Raw genomic sequence first — 20,496 nt, forward strand, 5'->3', positions numbered from 1 at the left:
CATTCTAGTAAATATTAATTTGCTAAACTTAAGTTTAATCTAAAAAAATTCTGGTAAATAATTGTCTATTTTTGGTTTTTGCTTATAAATGTATCATGGTAGCCTCCTGTTCAAAGTTTCTTCCTGCCTTTAGGAATTATATTATTGAAAAATAGTTATTTTAGCAGTTTTTTGGAAGGAGTGGAGTTGCCTCAAGCCCTAATGTTCAAGCCCTAGCTGAGCAGAGAGGGTTTTTTTCAGGGGTGCTAGAAGAAGGAATATAGATATTGTTATGTAGTGTAGTGTGCTACTTCCTTTTCCACCCAAATTCCTTAGCGGTTTTTCCCATTTGGCAGACACATGAATTTAAGGAGTGGAAACTCTTTAATGGGAGAGAAGAAGCTGGAGCAAAAGCTGTATCCTAGTCTCAAAATTTGTTTTTCTTCACCCTTGCCTTTCCCTTCCTTTTATCTCTACACTTTCTAAATGCCCGAATTTTCTGGCTAAAATCATTTGTGAAAGCAAAACTGGTGTAGAAGGTTAGATATTGTAGTTCAAGTAAATGATTTTTTAATAAAATGTTCATTATTACATGTATGATAATTTGCCATATCACTTGCAGACCTATATTTCTCCAAGTGCCGCTATATTTAAAGTGGAAGATGTTGGTGAAGAAACAGAGGCTATGCTCAACAACATGAGAGTCTATGGAACATGTATTATCATTCTGATGGCTGTAGTAGTTTTTGTGGGAGTGAAATATGTCAACAAACTTGCACTGGTCTTCCTTGCCTGTGTGATTCTTTCCATCATTGCCATATATGCTGGAGCTATTAAGACTGCTTTTGACCCACCTGACTTTCCGTAAGTGCAATATCCAAATTGTGTGGGTTATTTAAAAAAAAAAAAGAAGCGTGGGGAGGGAATAGGTACTGCAACCATTTCATGTTTTAAGCTAAGCTTCAAAATACAACCACATTGGCTTCAGTAGTAGGTTTATGTAGTTTAAATATTGATGTACTCATTTATTATTCTGAGTTACATATCCGAATCTTTCTCTCATTTTTCGTAAGATATGATAGCTCTAGAAAATGTTCTTTGGTGCTTAAAATTACTGGCTTTTATTCCATCCACACCTAAGGAACAAGAAGGTGGGTTTTGCTGACAGTAAATATAACTGCTTTATCTAAAGATTTAAACTAAAAACCTATAGAATAAAATAAAAAGGTCAAAAAAAGCATTGTAGCTATGAACCATAGTTCGAAAGAAACTTTGCCACTTCTGTGTTGCGAGGAAATTTTTGAAACTTCCATTTCTCCCTACTTAAAATTGAAACATTGAGGTGTTTACATTCACTTGTTTGTGAAGCCTTTCCCGTTAATAAAATAAAATTGTATTGTTGTTATGCATGACACATTGCTTCTCAACATCCTCAATGTGCATAATTCCTAGCTCAATAAGAGTTATTTCTTTACTCCAGTTATTAGGTGCATTCCACTTTACCCAGTTGTGTGAGTTGCATTTTTGTGCATCTTTTTATCTTGAAAGAGAAAACAAAATTATATTGCTTAAGACATTATCAGAACAGGCTGATAACTTCAGTCTTGCATGGTACTTCATAATAAGAGTTATCCTTTGCTGTATGATTGTTACACATTCGATATTACTTTGAGGTGTTGGTAATTGCATTACAAATTAGCATTAGACCAGTACTTGTGGACGGTTTGTAACATAATGCCAAGTCTTCTGTTGAGAAGATAAGCATGATCAAAAATGTTGACATATTCCTGAATAAAACTTCTGTTTCTTACAGCAACTTTCAGTTGCTATTATCCTGTAGCTGACTGGAAGAGAAATAGAAGCAACACCGAAGCCTTTAAAAAAAAAATCATCGTAACATATGGCTAAATATTTCAAACTCTAATTTGTTTCTGTATGAGGAGCATACAGAAGTTCTTTACAGAGAGCATACAGTCTAAGCCAGTTCTCATAGATTAGTTATGTGAAAGCTAGCAAAAGAAATTATATATATATATATATCTATCTAAAGAGAAAGTTTTAGTAATTTAAATATTTAGAAGTATGTTAATGAGAAGGTGCCGCAAAGATTAGTAGAATTTATGTCAAAACTAATATCAAAGATATTTTATTCCAGAGGAACAAAACACATCAAATCAAAGGAAATATCTTTCTGTCACCTGTATAGGTAAAAGAGAGTTTATGTGGATATGTAGCATGTAAAACTTATTACCAACTTATTCAAGTTCCTGGAAACCTTACATGAGCTGCTACTGTAATATTATTGTACTGGGGGAAAAAATATAAAAAGAGTTTATTTTCCAGGAAATATAATGGTTTAGAGTCTGCCTCAAAATGAGAAACTCAAGTGGGGTTCTATATAATGGTAAGACTGATCTGATAGTGGTTGTTAAAAAAAGCCCCAAAAAACCAGCTTCCACTTAGCTGGTTGGTTAGGTTAATATCACTGACCTCCACTAAGTTTGTCCATTGTATAGGTGGTAAAATAGTTTACCTCAGGATCTCCCAGTTGAATCAAACTGAAGGAAGTTTCCATTGTTTGTATCATTTGACCCTGCTGCTATTGAGTCATCAAATCAGTAGCAATTGAAAAGAAAAATAAGCAAGGCAAGTGGCAAGATGATCTCTTTAGCAACAATTTTCTGTTAAATTTGCTCAACTTCCATGTGATGCTATACCTTGAAGCCGCACTGGTGTATCTGCCTAACCCACGTTTTATTTTATGTACCTTCTTTTGTTTTCATAGATAGCTATCATTCCATTATTAAACAAGCCTGGAATCCTAAACATCTTTTGTGTAGTTTAGCAAAGAGATAAACCTAGATCCTTAATATTCTGTGCTGGTAGGAATTTGCTTTTGACAACTGTTCTGACTTTTCTAATTTTCTTTCATTCCTGAAAAAAATAATTTGCTTCCCAATACATGATTCTTTAATGTGTACTCCCATCACTGTTGTTAAATTTTGTTGTTTAACCTTCCTGGCTTATTTCCTACCTTTTAGATTGTAATATTTTTGAGGATGATCTAAAGTTTTTATTTGCTACAAAAGAAAGGGCATGCTTTACTTGCTTAATCTTACTTTTATATTTTCTTCATCAGACTCATCTTTTAATTAAGTTTGTAAAGTATTGCTTAATTTTACTTCTTTCTTGTAGGACTGAATGCGTCATGATTGCTGTTATTTCGTAGTCAAGCTGCTTAAATTGATTGTACTTTCTAAAGAATAAATCAGAAGGCAAAATAGCTGCTAATACCATAAAGTAGAAATATTTGATCCAAGTTCTAATGACTGTTGATAATAGTTTTAGATGTAGAAGCTATATACTATTTTAGTAGATGTAGTATAGGCCTTAAGGTAGGAAGTGTAAATAATAGGTTTCTGAAGAAGTCTAATGGACAAAAAATGGCTTAATTCACATCCCTGTATTGAAGGAACGCTGATTTTTGTTTTTCTTGTTTATAGTATCTGTCTCCTTGGAAACCGTACATTGTCAAAACGCAGCTTTGATGTCTGTGCCAAATTTACTGAAAGCAATAATAAAACAAAGACTACACCTTTGTGGCGCCTGTTCTGTGATAGCTCTTTGCTTAATGCTACATGTGATGACTACTTCAGTCTCAATAATGTAACAGAAATTCAAGGGATTCCAGGAATAATGAGTGGAGTTCTAACTGGTAAGTTGGAAAGCACAGTGATTTAAAAGCTTTTGGAAATTATTAATTTGGCCAATAGCTGGTCAGTAATATAGTGGTCTAGTCTGTCACTATTTCTTTACCTCTAATCTGTGTGAAAGATTGCTATCTTGAGCATGCTTCTTCCTATAAAATTTTCATCTGGTTTTAGAATCAAGAATCTTAGTATCAAATGCTTTAATTTGGGGGTAATTGGAGTTTTATAAGTTCTCTTTCAATGAAAAAGGTAATAAAGTGTTTATCACAGCTATTTTTTTACATGTGTATGCCAAGCACACATTTCAATGTGCTATTCATTAATATGTTTTCAAACTCTTCTGGGGGAGAACTTGTTACCAGTTTATAGGTGGTGCAATGAGAATGAAGTTCTGTGGCTTATTCAATGTGTACAACAAGTTAGTGATTGAATTCAAGAAAAGCAGTCTACTAAATGTATAGATTTTTTTCTCTTTACGGATCTGTACAGTTGTGTCAGCTTGGAATTCCAATTGCATCGAGTCATAGGATTCATCTTAAATGTGTAATAATTTGCATTGTACACACACAAATAATGTTTCTGGGAATGAAATGGATGCTCTGATATCTCTCCCTTGCTTTCACTTAAAGTTTGATTTATATAAATATGCTACATAGGGACGCTAGACAATCACTGCTGCCATAGTACCCCAGTTATATATATCAAATATAAAGTGTACATTAACAGCTACTAAATGAAACATAGGCTTCTCTGAATCTAAATTTCTGTTTTAAAAAAAAATAGTTTTCTCAATGAAAAATGGAATTATTTGCTTGTTACAAGAAATGTAACTTAGGGTTTGTTCTCTGAATTTTATAATCTACCATATGCATAGCTACAATTTTTCATTAATAATTTTGCATTTCCTGCACCAGATCACAAGTCAGCTGTATGTTCTAATTTTTTGCTACCCTGTAAGATTTAAATTGTGCTTTTACTTTTTGGAGGTTTCAGGCTGACTACTAATTTTTTCTCCTTTTGGAAAGATGTGCTTTTGTTCCATTCGCTGTTTTTTGAACTAGCAATCCTGTATAAAAGTATATTTTGCTAATTTATTCTCACATAATGCTAAGATCGCTAAAGACCAGGAATCTGCTGAAAGTTCAGTGTGAGCAACACACTTTCCAGTATTCATTGCTTTTTGCTTACCTATAGTGAATTTCATCAATTCCATTATGTTTACCCACTGAACCTGTTTTTTTGTTTTGGCTTTGTTTTTTTTTTTAAGTTCTTTGCAGTTGGGTTTCCTTCTACAAATTTCAATTAACTGAGTATTGCCAGCAGGCTCTCATCTTGGTCCTAGCTCCTTTTTTCGGGCTGTTTGAGTGTACTGGATAGCACTGGTTACATCCTGATGGTGTTCTTGTAAAAGCTTACTGGTGACTCCTCTGCATTACAAAGCTGTATTTCCATTTACTTTTACCTGTTACTTTCTGTCTTTGAACTGTTTTTTTTTTATCCATGTGAGGACATTCCCTCTTATCCAATGTCTGCTATAAATTCCTTGGGTGAGCAATATTTTAAAAACACGGGAAATATGGATGGACTGATCTAAGTGGATTGCCTTAATTTATGTTTCCCTCAAGGAATTTGAATAGTTCTGACAATTTTCTTTTACAAAAGCTGAGTTGAGGCTTCCCCAGTTTTTCAAAACTCAAGAAAAACTGTGAATAACTACTAAGTTTTGTCAGAACCCAAAGATAATTCCTATCTTTATTGCCTCTATCAACTGCTATTGTTGCTGTTGACTGTTCCTGTGCAGATGCTACTCATGAGTCTTTAATTTCTATGTCTCCCTGAAACACTTTTAAATGAAAGAAATGGCCTTCTGTTTGTACTTGGGTGTCAATATTATTTCACCTCAGCCTCAGGTCTTTCAGTGATCTTGGAGATTTTGGGCTGAGTACTGCTTTCCCTACTTTTGGAAGTGCGTGCTCTGCTCCTGTTCACTGATTAACATTTCTCTGAACAAGAACTACTTTGTAACAATGCATTTCACTATCCTAATTACACCAAATGCTAAAACTAGGCGTTCTACTTGCTGAGTGTGAGCACACGTTCTGATACCTAGTGTTCGCTTGAGCTCAAGTGGCGCAGATTTCTCAAGGAGAGTTTTCTTCCACTTGATATATGTTCTACATTGTGTGAAGACTTTGGAGCTGCAGGCTCTGCAAATTAAAGTTTCTTGAGCTGTGACTGGGAGTATTCAGATGCCATGACTGCATGTCTTAGGAAGTGTGATAAGTCCACACCATTTATTGGGCACTCATATACGGTAAGTATTCATCTCTTATATACCTTCTGTGAATGTTGTCCTAACAATAACAAATCATTCTGCAAGTGACTGACTAAATACGCCTGTAACTCTAACAAAAAAGATACAATTCTGCAACTAGGTTTAATCAACGTTGTTCTGCTTCATGGTAGCATGTTGGTCTGATACATTGTACCAGGTCTCATGTATGTATCCTCAATGTTGCTAGAGGAGCCTTAGCAATCAAGGAATGGTCCTAGAAGGGACAAATGTCTGGACTTTTCTGGAAAGCTATTCTTTTTTCTCACCCCAACTTTCAAGTCCACTTGGATTATCACTTTTGGGAAAATGAGCATAGGAAAGCTCTGTGTGACATGCTGTGAAATAGGAAAGTGATTTCTATTTAACAAAATATCTAAGCCAATTTTATCCACTTGTGCTGGCATGCACAGTTCCACAATTAAGTTTGTATGCATTGCAGTGCTCAAGTCATTGTCACTCCATATGTCGTGCTGAATAAAGGACACAAGCTGTTGAGTGCTCATTAAGAGTTTAAGTGCTTTTGATTGGCAGTTACAAACTAATTTTGGACTTTCTTCTTATGTTTCACAGGGGGTAGGTAGATGCTAATTTGGAGATCTAGTCTTATTTTACGTCACTTCTCAAATTCCTGAAATTTAAAATTCTCTTGTTTCATTAACTCTTCTTAGGCTTCAGTTTTATCTCTAGATCAGTCTGTTACTCTTCTTCATTTGATTGAATACACATAGCATTCTTTACCATATAATACTTACTTTTAATCTTTGATCTGCTTTCTCTTCTGCTTCTCATGCACACTTCCATATATGCTTACCGATTGTAAGATTTTTGTTAAAAATCTGGGTATGAGTACCCTATCTTTGGCCACTTATGGTTTAAAGTCCATCTTCTATTTTACTCAAGGTTACTTTTTGCTATTATAAAAACTTAAAATATTGTACTTGAATTCCCTAAGGTTATTCAGGATGTCTGAAAATCGGCTATTTGATCATGCTGGCAGTCCATGGGAATTGTTTATTTCTTGTAAAATCCTTTGCCTTCTTGACGGGGCAGGAGAGTATCCACTTTGTTTTCTCACATATGATAGGACAACTTGTCTCATTTTCAAATAAGAATCAGTGTGGGCTGTTCTCACAATCTTACCAAGGTACAGAACCAGTGTTTCCACAAATGTAAGCTCTCAAAAGTTTCTGGCTTTTTGACCTATCAGTCTTCAAACAAATATGCTTCATTTGCTGGGGAATTTGAGCCATATTCTGCTGGGGGTTTTTTGCTTATAAGTGATCTTCTGAAGTCTGGTTACCCTGCTTTTGTCAACATGTGGAAATCTTTAGCCATGAACAGCTGAATCCTGAACTGTTATCCAGGATTATTCTGTACAGCAGGTCTCAAAGAACTCAAGTTACTGTTAAGTAGCATTTCTTTTTCATATTGCTCCTCAAAATACAAGAACAAGAAGTATTAGTATATACTGAGATTCCTTGAACCTGGAAGTAAGTTTCCTTATTTTTTCACAATAGTACATCTGTGTGCGTGCGCAATGGAAATGTATGTTCTACAAATATATTAGAATTTAATTCTATAACTATATTTTCCTTTAAAAGAGGAGAAAATTTTGCAGGACGCATCTCACACTACTGCATTTTTACTGGCATGGACTGGAATGCCCACCAGTTACAATTGGTATTAATCATACTGGGAAATGTAATTATTTTTGTGTAAGAAAAAGTCATCTGATTTCTAGGATTATTGCATTCTCACTAGTCGATATCCTGAAACAGAGAGATGACACTGACTTTTGTTTTTTCCCTGACCTTGTAGATAATCTCTGGAGTGCCTATTCAGAAAAAGGATCAATAGTTGAGAAAAAAGATCAGCCCTCAGTTGCTGGATCAGAAGAGTCAAAAATGGGTGGACTTCCTTATGTTTTTACAGACATCATGACCTACTTCACAATGCTTGTAGGGATTTATTTCCCATCTGTGACAGGTAGATACAATTATTTTTCTTGCCTGAGGATGTGTACTTATACCTGGAAAAAAAAAATTTCATGTGAAAATTTTTCATTTTCACCAATCTTATTGGTGACTCATTCTGTTGCTAGTTTCTGTGTCCAAGTTTATATACCTAAAACCTTCCGGTGCTAGGGAGACATGGGTCATGGCTGATGACTTTTGGAGGTGTCTCGGTTTTGAAAGACAGGTGTCTGCTAAGGAAGGCAGAGGCCCCCCTTGAAGTGGCAGATATAACCCCTTTTCCCTCCAAGTTATTATATTTTGAAATCAAGGGCCTTTAGGCAAAGATGTGGGAAATAGGAATAACAGTTCTTTACTATATATATATATATGTATATAGCCAGTCAAACAAAACAACAACAACTCTGGCAGTAACAGCAATCACAAACCCAGTCCCAGCCTTCTCGGCTGTCAGGCCCTTTCCCCTCGGGTGCAGTTCCGCTCGCAGCCGGCAGGGGCGCTGGCGGCTCCCAGTGAGCAGGGCAGGTGCGATGGTTCCCCCGCGGCTGCAGGGGGCGCTCCGGAGCGAGCTCGGGAAACCCGCGGCTCTGGTGCCCCGGGATCCCGGGAAGGATGGAACAAAGGCTTCACAAACCGCTGGGCAGCCGATCCCGGGCTCTCAGGAACAGCAGGCTGGAATGGCAGGGACGAACGCAAATCCCGGGTGGCAGACAAGATGTATCCAGATGGGAAAAACCACGGAGGCCCAGGCAGGCAGGGCGAGCAGGGCTACAGCGTAGCGAAAGCTCGAAACAGCAGCGGGGCAGGGCAGCCACAGCTCGGTCTCCAGCAGGGCAGGGAAAGCGGCTTTTGGGGTCCCGGCGTTGCTTCCAGCAGGAAGAAAGAACGGCCAAAAAGAAAGCAGCAGCAGCTCCTTTCTCTGCAGCTTCTCTCTCCGGACGCTCAGAGCGAACTGTCCCCACACCCAGGTGTAGACAAAAGAGTAGCCAGGCCCGCCCCACTCCCTTTTTTGTCTTTCTTAAGTACAGCTATTTGTCCCCTAGCAACATGCATATGGGAGAAAATTCCTTTAACAGGAAAACCTAAGACTAAACTAAAACCCCAACAGGAGGTTATAGGACTTAAACAGGAAATCTGTTTAAGGGCCAAATCTATGTCTGAAAAGAAGGCAAAATCCTCATGGGTTACTAAATGCTTATTCAAAATAAGATGCATACCTTTATAATACTTTAATCTTCAAAGGCATGAGAACGGTTTAATATTCAGATGATTCTGCAGGTATTCAAGATGCCCGGTTAACTGCCTGGGCTTTGTTTAAATGTCCAATATTTTTTTGCCACACTAACTACGTAGACTTTTTTGTCAAGCTTAAACTAGTTGTATTTCATTTTCCTCAGCTCATGCTTGACTGAAACAACCAGACATGTTTTTCTTCTCAAGTCCCAGCTGAAGTAATATCAAGTAACAGAATAGAACTCCAGTAAGAAGCTGCAGCACTGTTTGCTAGTACTATCAAGTGGAAGTGTCCCTTTGTATTCACTGTTTGAACCCCACTGCTCCCATTTCTTTACTTCAGATGCTTACCAACATTTCATCATATCTGAACCCATGGTTAATGTTTCATTCCATGGAGTCTGACAATGTTTTTGCACTGGAGCATCTTGACGTTAGCTTCTATGTTTTTGCTTCCAGTGGTCAGGTCAGTTCTAGGAGAGATGGCAGAAATAGTTATTGTATGGGTTTCTTTCCCTCCTATGAGAGTATGTTCTACAAAGTACTTCTGTTCTCTTTTTAGATTCACATACATGTGTACATGTGATTTTTCTAACCATTCTTTTTCTTGCCTGCTCTTTTCTTTTTTGCTTCAAAGCTTTTTTTGTTAGTTTTTTGATTTGCTTGCATATGTTATTATGATGGTCTGTTTAGTAGAAAGTTAGTGCCTTAGGTCACACTGGCTAAAATTGCTAAATCCCTATTAATTTATAACATCCACCCCCAGTATTTTGCTACTCCTTGTATTTCTTCATTTCAAGAATGATTCTGAGGTTATGCTTGAAAAATAATTTTTTTTAATCAGTCTTTTTACTGACCTTTATAGGATTTGCTTATTCAAGTGGGTAGTAACACAGATTTCTGAATAAAATGAAGGTATAAATTGACGATTTGTGAAGGATTATATTATACTTTTGTAGCCTGCTTCATTGGTAATCCCTCTGTTAAATTTGGCTTAAAATTAGATGTTCATATTCTATCAGTTATTAACATGGAATTATTGTTAATTGTTTTTATGACATAAATTTTGTCCCTTTTTAAAGGTATTATGGCAGGTTCAAACAGATCTGGAGATCTAAAGGATGCTCAGAAATCTATTCCTACTGGAACAATTTTGGCTATTTCGACTACATCTTTTATTTGTATCCTTTATACTATGACTTTTTTCTAGTCTACATTTTGTAGGTGTAACAGAATTTTTACTGGAAAGTCATTAGAGTTCCCCGAGTATAAAATGAATGAAATATAAACTGAAAAGAAATATTTTATATTTGTCTAAAATATCAGTATTATTTATAAATATTATTAAAATATGTCAAAATTTATTAACAATTATATACTATATTCTACTAGTGCTTCAAATTCCAATATATAATTGATGGTTTTAGTCAAGCGATCCAAAGGTTTTTAGCATTGTTTCAGTTGGCAGGTTGTTGTTATACTCAGTATAATCAGATCTTAAACCAAACAACCAGCAATTGAAGTTGTCGGTCCTTCAAAACCTAGTATACACAAGTACTTGCTTATTTGTATGAGAAAATACCTGTTCTGTTGCATGATATATGAACTGGCTATTTCCAATACTTCACAAATCGCTATGAATCAAATACAGTCATGAAGAACATAAACTAAAAAATTGTAGCATGGAAGAACTAAAACAAACAAACAAAAAGCAACCAGGAAATGCACATACACTTCATTGTTGTGGATGTTTTCATTTCATACCTAGGTGAAAAGTGGTGGGGTTTTTTCTATGTGATTTTTTTAAAGAGTAATCTTCCTTCAGTCTCAGTAACAGATCTCTCCTGTATAGTGTTGTTTGGTGCCTGTATAGAAGGTGTGATATTAAGAGATAAGTAAGTCGTATTCAACTTCTAATATTACAGGGAATATAATCATAAGTTATATTAATAGGACTTATTAATGGCTCTTCTGTGAAATATGCATATGGTATATATTTCTTTTGCTTAGGTTAAAACTGGAGGGAAAGCTTGTCTGTTAAACTGAGATGGCTGCAAAAACTGGTCAGGTTACCAGACTTTATGCCTTCAAGAAGCAGAAGCAGAACCTAAGATAAATGTTTGAAGTTGAACCAGCCTAATAAAATGTTCTTGACAAAGAAAGTCATAATTAGTATTTGCAGAACTGATGCATGGGGATAAGGGGATATTACTTTGGGAGAAGTAATAGGCTTTTGAAGAACAAATTTAAAAATTTGGGGGTTACGTGACAATGGGACTTTGTAAGACTGCAGTGCACCATTATGATTTCCTCTAGACATATGACTATTTTTTGTTTTAAAATCTCAGTTTTACATCAGGAGTCATCTTGATTTTCAAGCATGTAGTTGCCTGACAAATTTAAGGCCTAATATGAAGGATGAAGGGAATAAATGTGATGGATATGAGCATGAAGAAAATCTCCAGATTTTGATCAATTTCTCCGTTAGGAGAAGTTGGTTAAGATGAAATTTTTGTCAGGTTTCACATTTGTTTTCTTGCTGGTGTCTGGTTCTCTTTTCTACTGAGGCCCACGTTTGCTTTTGGTTGTGGCAGTGGGGTATTGTTTAAAAGGTGGTGAAGTTGATGCTGAGACTACTTATTTCATTAGTCTAGAAGGAAAACCGGAAGTTAAAAGCTGGTTTCTAATCAAACTAATACAAGAAGCAGCAGGCTTCTTCCATGAAAGGCTTTTGACATTGTCTCTCACAGCATCCTCATAGGCAAACTCAAGAAGTGTGGAGAGTAAGGTGGATTGAGAAGTGGCTGACTGGCAAATCCCAGAGGGTCATGGTCAGTGGCAGAGTCTAGTTGGAGGCCTGTGTCCCCCAGGGTTCTATACTGGACCAGTAGTATGCCCTTGTGGCCAAGAAGACCAGTGTAATCCTGGGTTGCACTAGGAGGAAGAGCATTGCCAGCAGGTTGAGGGAGGTGATCCTGCTCCTCTACTCAGCCCTGGTGAGGCAGTATTTGGATTGCTGTGTCCATTTCTGGGCTCCTCAGTACATGAGAGACATGGAGTCCCTGGAGGTCCAGTGGAGGGCTATGAAGATAATAAAGGAATTGGAGCATCTCTCTTACGAGAAAAGGCTGAGGGAACTGGGCCTGTTCAGCCTTATGAAGACATGACTGAGAGGGGACCTCATCAACGTATTTAAGTAAGTAAAGGAGGGGTGCCAAGAAGGTGGACCTGGGCTCTTGCCAGTAGTGCCAGCCAACAGGACAAGAAGCAATGGGCAGAAACTGATGCACAGGAAGTTCGACGTGAATATGAGGATGAAATTCTTTACTGTGCGGGTGACTGAGCACTGAAACAGATTGTCCAGAGAGGCTGTGGAGTCTCCCTCATTGGAGATATTACAGAACTATCTGGATGCAATCCCATGCAATGTGCTCTGGCATGACTCTGCTTGAGCAGAGAGGTTGGATCAGGTGACCCACTGTGGTCCCTTCCAACCTTACTTGTTCTTTGATTCTGTGATTTTTACTTTAAAATTATATTGCCGCATCAGTGAAAATACCTGGGTAATTGTTTCTTCAAAGTAAATATAAAAGTCAAATCAAACTGCCTAGGAAATAGTAAGTGAATTCTGAAATAAGAAATTAATGCAGAACTAATATCTATAAACTCACATTTTTTAAATTTACAGGGCAGGGGGAAGGGAATTTTCCAAGATGTTATCTATCATTAGAGCAGGTTGCATAGCAGCAAGAGCCTTGAATCCATGAACTTTCATTTACATTGCTGCCAGTTTTTATGTGGCTGAAATCCAGCAGAATAGTAAAGTGTATGGATTTTTAGTCTGGTTTAAAAACTGGGTTTTGAGGCTTTTTTCATTATGATTGTTATATCTGCAATGGGAAAAAAGTAGGTTGTACATTTTTCTGTTTCTTGCATCTCTTCAAGTTATTCCTATCCTGTGTTTAATTTAAAAAACAGGCATTAGAATTTGAACAAAGAATAAATATGTAGTTATATAAATCTTGATATAGAAGCACAATATGGGTTTTGTCCTATAATTTTGAGGAGTGTGATTTACCTTTTTTTTTCCCCTTTGCTGAAAATATATGTAGTCATGCATCCAAACTTGGGCATAAGCAAGAATTTGAACACTGACTTATTTTATTCACTTTATTGCTGTGTTTCTTGACCCTATTTTAATAGCAGGTCTGAAAAGATAAAAAGCACTTAATTTTTCTTAGTTTTTATCTTCTTTCATTTCTGTAGACTTTTCCTTTTATTTTGGAAAACCTGAACTCATTGGGAAAAAATAACAGTGGTATCACAGTAGAGATAGCCTTAAAATAAATTTTGGCTGCTTACTAACAGCAGTAAGATGAACTACAAGAACCTTACTTGCTTTTAAAACAAAACTGTCAATTCGAAGGAGGGGTGAGCGAGGAATAACATTTTTGTAGTTTATTCAAGTCATGCCTAAATTAACATAAAATTAAGTATCTAAAAAAGATAGTGGAGGTAGTATTGGATGGGACACTCAGGACTGTGATGAAAGCGCCTCTTCCTGACTTCTACCCACTTGTTTGCTGTAGTAAGTTAAAAACTGCGTCAGGTAGCAAAACAGCCAGAAGATGTGGAAAACTCAAAATCATTGTGTCTAGTAATTTCTCTGTTTACTTGTTGTATGTCAGTGTCACACTTTTAAAAGGAAAGGCTAATACTTTTTGTGAATCTCCTGCTTATGCCCCAGAGTATACTTGTATTAGTAGTGGAACAGATTTCTGCAATCTAGTTCCTAGCTGTCACAAGAATCTGTAAGATACTTATGTACATACTCCTGCTATTGCTGTTAATTCTGAAAAGTTTGCCAAGATATTTGGTAATTGCTGCATAACTGCTTAGAGGCAGCACTTAATGTGAAGCAATTTTACTATCTTCTTTAAAACAGCACGGTAAAGAGAGAGTGCTTGGTTGGGAAATCCTATAGTGCGTACTGTAACATAGTGTTTATTGTTAAAAAGTGCTGTTGTCCAAAAACATTGAAATGTGGGTGTTGAAACTATAATAAAAGTTATTTTAACGCTTACTGATTCTTTTTTGTTTTAATTATTTTTGTTTCCCCTGTTCTTTCCTAAGGTTTGGAGAAGCAGTTAATGGAAATCTGGTGGTTGGTACACTGGCCTGGCCTTCTCCATGGGTTATTGTGATTGGTTCATTCTTTTCAACATGTGGCGCTGGTCTCCAGAGTCTCACTGGTGCACCCCGGCTGTTGCAGGCCATTGCAAGAGATGGCATTGTACCGTTTATTCAAGTGAGATTTTTCTTGTTCTTGTTGTTACAGTACTTCCCATGTGACTTCTATTTTGACAAAAAAATATGAGGCATTATTTCTGCTGTTCCTGTAGAATGTGAAGAAAAGATTTGGAACTCAGTTCTATTTGTGTAGAATAATAGATCAGGCTATTGTAGGACAAAGTTTGAGCTTCAGTACTTTTGTGCAGTGCAATTTAATTATGTTTGTTCTTACACATGAAAGTTAGTGGTTCCAAACTGAGAATATAGTATTCTATAAACGGAAATAAATGAACTAAGAAGCAACTAATAACTGAAATTCTAGACTCCAGGCTGTGTTTACTGCTTGTATTTGTGAACAGAGTTACTTAATCTCACTATGGAAATGCATAATACTTCTCATATTATGGAGATATAAACCTAATTTTTATTCATTTTTGTAAGGTAAACAAAGTCAGCAAAGCTATAACAGTAGAATTCTATCCCATTACTCCAAACATGAAGATTTGTTCCAACACCTCTGTGCGTGTTTTAAGAAGAAATAAATCAGATTTTTCTCAAAGTAAGGGAGCTGGCAAACAGAAGATGATGGGAGAATTCTTGCTGGCTGCTTCTGCAAAACCCAGACAACAACACTTGAATTAAAAATTAGTAAATAAGACTCTGAAAGATAATAGTGTCTGGAGAGTAAAGCTGTGATCTCTGTGGGGAAGTTTGGAGTTTGAAAGCTTACCTCAAGACTTGCAAGAGTATCAGTATCTGTAACGGGAAGTAAATACACTAAATATGCTAGGGTGGAGGGACTGAGTAGTGGTGGAGTTCGACTTGTCAACAGAAAGGGGTTATAATGCAATAAGTTGTGAGTGCTGGGTAGTATAGAGAAAGAGAAACAAGAAAAATTTACTTTTGCCTGAAGCAAAAATTTGGTACAGAGAGGGTGACATTATGATTACGTGTCTTCAGAGTTAGACTTGAAAGGAGTGAAGAATCAAAAGGAAAAGATTTGTGGTTTGGGAAGTGAGAGAAAGGGAATTGAAGAGAAGCAGTATATTTAAAGAGGGATTTGATACTTGAGGATGCACTTGCAGTTTTGGAGTGATATGGCTACTGAATGGACAATCAAGGAAATGAAAGGAGATTATTATAGAAGCAAGAGTATGATATATTTAAGAAAAAAAAAACAAAATACTTGAAACATGAGTAGAAAAAAGGGGGATTTTAATATAATGGTAGGAAAATTGATGGAGGACAGGAAGCTAAAGAAGACAGTATGGAGAATGAATAAGGACTTAATTTCTGTAATTGAATGGAGAAATACAGAGGAGAATAAATACCACTGGAACTTCAGGCAAAGCATTTTGCCATCTGTCACCAGTATAGCTGGATAGAATTCTCCACAAAGGAAATTACCACATGCAAAATGGTTTTGGGTAGGGCTCTGTGCAGGATCATAGTCTTATCCAAGTCCTCCTTATGTTATTATGTTGATAAGGACTGAATTGACACCTCATTTCTGTGTTACAAAAAATACTGGCCTAAACTATATTAGCTTTTTACTGGGCATAATTTTCTTATGCATATGGTTTTTAATTTATTTAAGAATATTTCAACAACAGCTGCAATAGTACTTTAATGTTATGTAGTCATTGCTTACATTAGTAAGCATATTTTATATTGGAAATATGTGTTCTGCAATTTTAGTTTTGGTTTTCCACAGTATAGATAGCATCATTTTCCTTTGTAACCAATGTCTACTTTTAGTTCCAGTTAGAACTAAGTAAGTTAGTTCATGATTTGTACCATAGTTCATAATTGTATAATGAACAGCTTTCCCTAATCTTACTTTTAACTTGAATTGAAATAGATATTTGGTCATGGAAAAGCAAATGGAGAACCAACTTGGGCTCTGCTCCTCACTGCTGGTATTTGTGAAATAGGAATTTTGATAGCCTCATTGGACAGTGTAGCACCAATTCTTTCAATGTAAGTATGAGTGTGGTGTTTTGTGTTCTTAAGTTAAATAGTATTTTATTTTTAAATTAAGTAGGTAATTATTTTTCTTTTTGAAATAATACATGTTAGACTTTGTTTTCTAGCAAATTATATTTCTATTTGATCCTACAGATAGTATAAAACAACAAAATGTTTTGGTTGAACTGATTTCTAGGCCCAAAAAATTTTTTCCATGACAGAGGTCTTGAATGCTAATAAAAATATGTTCCACTTTTAAAAAAACTTGGATTTTCAAATAACAATTTCTGCTATTTAAGTAAAGTGCATCTAACAGAGACAGAAAAAACAATTCAACGTTTTAGAATATGAATAGAATTTTATTTTATTGACGATGTCCAGAACATGATACCATCTGAGCTACTATAGAAAGAGAAGAAAATCAACTCTGTCGCAGCCAAAAATGATGCACCATGATTGTCAGTTATTTGCCGCATTTGTTTCCAAAATACATATTTGAGGTTCTATATTATGGTGATACCATATTTTGAGGCCTAATAGTCTATAAGTAATCTTAATGTATGTCTTGTGTTCTCTTGGCCACTGTAAACACAGTGCACAGGAAAATGGATACATTTCTTCCCTTTTTTGGATTCTGTTTACATTTTAAAGCACATTTGTCTAGTACATTTCTTATTAGAAAATGCTCTTCCTTTCTTAACAGGTTTTTCCTTATGTGCTATATGTTTGTAAATCTGGCTTGTGCAGTTCAGACACTTTTGCGAACTCCCAACTGGAGACCTCGTTTCAAGTATTACCACTGGTAGGGAATATTTCTTCATTCAAAAGGGTTAAAACTAACTATACACCCTAAATTGTTGATTTTATTGTAATAATAAAACAAAATCTCCTTTCTGACCTAAATGAGTTAGAGCATAATTTATTTTCATGTGTTTGGAATAGCACCATAGTAATAACGTTAGCCACATGTTTTCATGATCAGTGTAGTTGGTTTGGAAAGGGGTAACAGGATGACATTTTATTCTGCTTATAAGCCAAGAGATCTTCTGAGTGAAAATGGGGATGAAAACCCATAAAATCTGAATTGTATATATATTTAAGGAGAACTGGTAAAAGTGTTCAGGAAGGTTACGACAATTTTGATTTTGGTTATGCAAAAAAAATACACAATCCCAAAACTTCTACAGAAAAAAATCTCATTCAATATACACCAGTTGGCTCATTGATGATGTGATGACTGGTTTTAAAATATGCTTTGGACATAGCATTTGGTAACTGAAGTCAACCTTTTAAAAAGTGAGTAAAGATCAATAACACAAAAGGTGAAAGTGTGGGGTTTTTGTTTAGTCTTTTTTAAGAGGTTAAGAGTATAAACATTTCAAACTAAGATTGGGAAACGACTTTATTTTTTTTTTTTTAACTGTATGTTAAAAGTACATAATTTAATTTAAAGTAATTCTATTGAGAAATTTTACTGCTAATATAACCTTAAATACTAGAGCATTTAGTAGATAAGCTGCTGTGATTTTAGGATGTAAGAGTTGCTTATGATTTTTCCTTTCCAAGAATTGAGTGAAAATGAAATGTTGCAGTTTTAGCTTTGAAAAAACTTGTTGAATCTGCTCTGTAGTTACATACTAGTTTGACACCTAACCCTCCAGAGACATGTATTTGGCAACAATTCATTTTTATATTTTTCTCAGAGACATCAGTGAGGCAGCTGATTCACTGTGTGACTACTAGCCAAAGCAGGTGTTGGAATGTTCAGCTGCAATTGGGATGGCATTTTGTTTTTTGAGCGAAAGTAGAGTCTTAGATTAATTCAGACATAAAAGAGCAGCTATTATTTATTTAGACAAACTACAAGACTGATGTGCTCAGAACTGGTAGAAAGCATTCCCTTAGTTTAAAATTGAACTCAATGTACTAAAGAAGAAAACTAAAGGTACCAAACCAAACTTGGGTCTATTGACACTCTGTCGATATAGTCAAAGCTAACTCTAATTTGGAAATTGGGTGAAAATGAATTTGGGAGGTTGTATGTGACTAAAAGTATACACAAAACTGTCCATTTTGACATTATTTACATCTATACTTGATACACTTATGTGTGGGCAAACCAGGCATATAGACTTAAGTCTGGCAATACTTCTGTAATTTTTTCAGCTTAGTCATTCTTTATTTATAACTTTTAGAAGATTGTTTTCTGTATTCTACTGATTTGTGTTATTGCCAGAGAGACAGACCACAACAGAAGTGAGGAATAGAATTGATGAGTCAAACCGAATTTAAACTAATCAACTATTTTGGTGGAAGTAACAAAGTTGTTTATTACTGTTAGAATTTTTTTAGCATAAATTCAAATCAACAGTAATAAGTAATAATATGTTTTGAAACAGACCTTACTTGGAGGTATTGATGAACTTTCAACACTGACAAATGTAGTAAATCTATTATTATATCTAATTTAGATGTATTATTTATGTCACACAAAGGTTCAGAATGCAGTTTTTTCTTATAAGCTAAAATTGGGACAATGTATTTTTGCTTTTATAGTAGCTAAAAAATAGCCTTTGAAGGAAGAAAGGCCTTTCTGGAAGTTAACTTAAATAAGAAATTATTTTTGTAGAACATTTGCATGCCTATTTAAAAAAATGGAAAAAAATGGTTTCTTTTAGGACTCTCTCATTCCTGGGGATGAGTTTATGTCTTGCCTTGATGTTCATTTGCTCTTGGTACTATGCTTTGATTGCCATGCTAATCGCAGGATGTATATACAAATACATAGAATATAGAGGGTAAGACCATATATCTTATTTATTCTATATTTAATATCTTTACCATTCAGCAAAAAGCTGTTTTGTATGAAAGAGATACAACTGAAGTAATAAAGTTCAGAGTATTCTTTGAAACAAGGTAAGATCCTATCTCTGTTAAGGCTTGTAAGTTTTCAGATTTGAATTTCTCTGGAAGCTCTGTTCCAAACTTTTCAACGGCCAGAACTGACAGAAGTAAGAACCAATAAGTCTGGGAAACTCTCATTGGAGCAGAGATGATGGTGTAAACTTTTGGTACTTCACGAACATTACCTCTCAATATCAAGCAGCAACTATTACAGAACTGTAAATTATTATTACCTTGTGAAGAAGCTCAAACTCTACTTTTTTTTGGTGTGTGGACTTGATTACTTTCTAGAATTAAGCTTTAAATTGCAACATACTTTGCACTGTATGCATTTGTCAAGAGATACCTGTAGGACATGCTGAGCAACGATGAGTCTTAAAGAGCATGCTGTGCTCATAAAAAAAACTTCAAAAAACTAAACCAGCATACAACACAAAAAAACCCCCAACTGAACAACATATACAAACACTACAGGAAATTATGATCAGTAAATGTGCATGCTATCCCTTTCTAAGGAAAGATACCCTATGCTGAAAGAAAATAGTAAGATCTTGGAGCAGGAAATTGAAGCTAGGCCACTTGTTTTGATGAGTGATTAAGCACAGCTCTTAAGTGGATCAGCCGGTATAAACTGCTCCACCCTGTGGATTCTCCATCTTTTAATATCTCCATTTCCAGATTAGATGCTTTCCTGGATTTTAACATCTCAATTTACTGGGGTAATGATAAGGAAATTGATTTCCCAATTTTAGTGAGGAAGTCAGATTAGATGGTAACAGTTCTGCTTGCCTGTATGTATATAGGCGCATACATAAAATTATGTGTAATTCCAAATTCGTATATAGGTTCTACAAATGTTGGCACATACCAGGACATCTACCTTGTTGAAGGAGATGCTTTGCTAGAGGTAGCAAAGTTCAGAGAGAATTCATGAGGGAAAATTGGAGGGAGGGTGGGCAAGGGAGATGGACCCCTTGCCATTGTAGAATCCATTCTCCTGACCACTTTCAATCACCAATATTCTAATATTGGAATTAAAAGGACTGGAAAATGTAGGGAGATTGAAAGTGGTCAGGAGAATGGATGGAGCTTCAGACTTTCT

The 20,496-nt window shown here is 35.7% G+C and overlaps 1 protein-coding gene across 3 annotated transcripts in view; it reads left to right on the forward strand.

The window, feature by feature from the left end:
- LOC125322791 (solute carrier family 12 member 7-like) overlaps nt 1-20,496 on the forward strand; it is a 70,004-nt gene that overhangs the window by 24,455 nt on the left and 25,053 nt on the right. For all 3 annotated transcript variants that reach the window (XM_048296951.1, XM_048296961.1, XM_048296971.1), the window contains exons 7-15: nt 602-843; nt 3,483-3,694; nt 7,843-8,010; nt 10,313-10,411; nt 11,068-11,125; nt 14,364-14,538; nt 16,384-16,502; nt 17,194-17,292; nt 19,169-19,288. In XM_048296951.1, the coding sequence (XP_048152908.1) occupies nt 602-843; nt 3,483-3,694; nt 7,843-8,010; nt 10,313-10,411; nt 11,068-11,125; nt 14,364-14,538; nt 16,384-16,502; nt 17,194-17,292; nt 19,169-19,288 (1,292 nt within the window). The remainder of the gene's footprint in view (nt 1-601; nt 844-3,482; nt 3,695-7,842; nt 8,011-10,312; nt 10,412-11,067; nt 11,126-14,363; nt 14,539-16,383; nt 16,503-17,193; nt 17,293-19,168; nt 19,289-20,496) is intronic.

This window comes from Corvus hawaiiensis, chromosome 1 (assembly GCF_020740725.1).
Source record: "Corvus hawaiiensis isolate bCorHaw1 chromosome 1, bCorHaw1.pri.cur, whole genome shotgun sequence".
Classification (NCBI taxonomy): domain Eukaryota; kingdom Metazoa; phylum Chordata; class Aves; order Passeriformes; family Corvidae; genus Corvus; species Corvus hawaiiensis.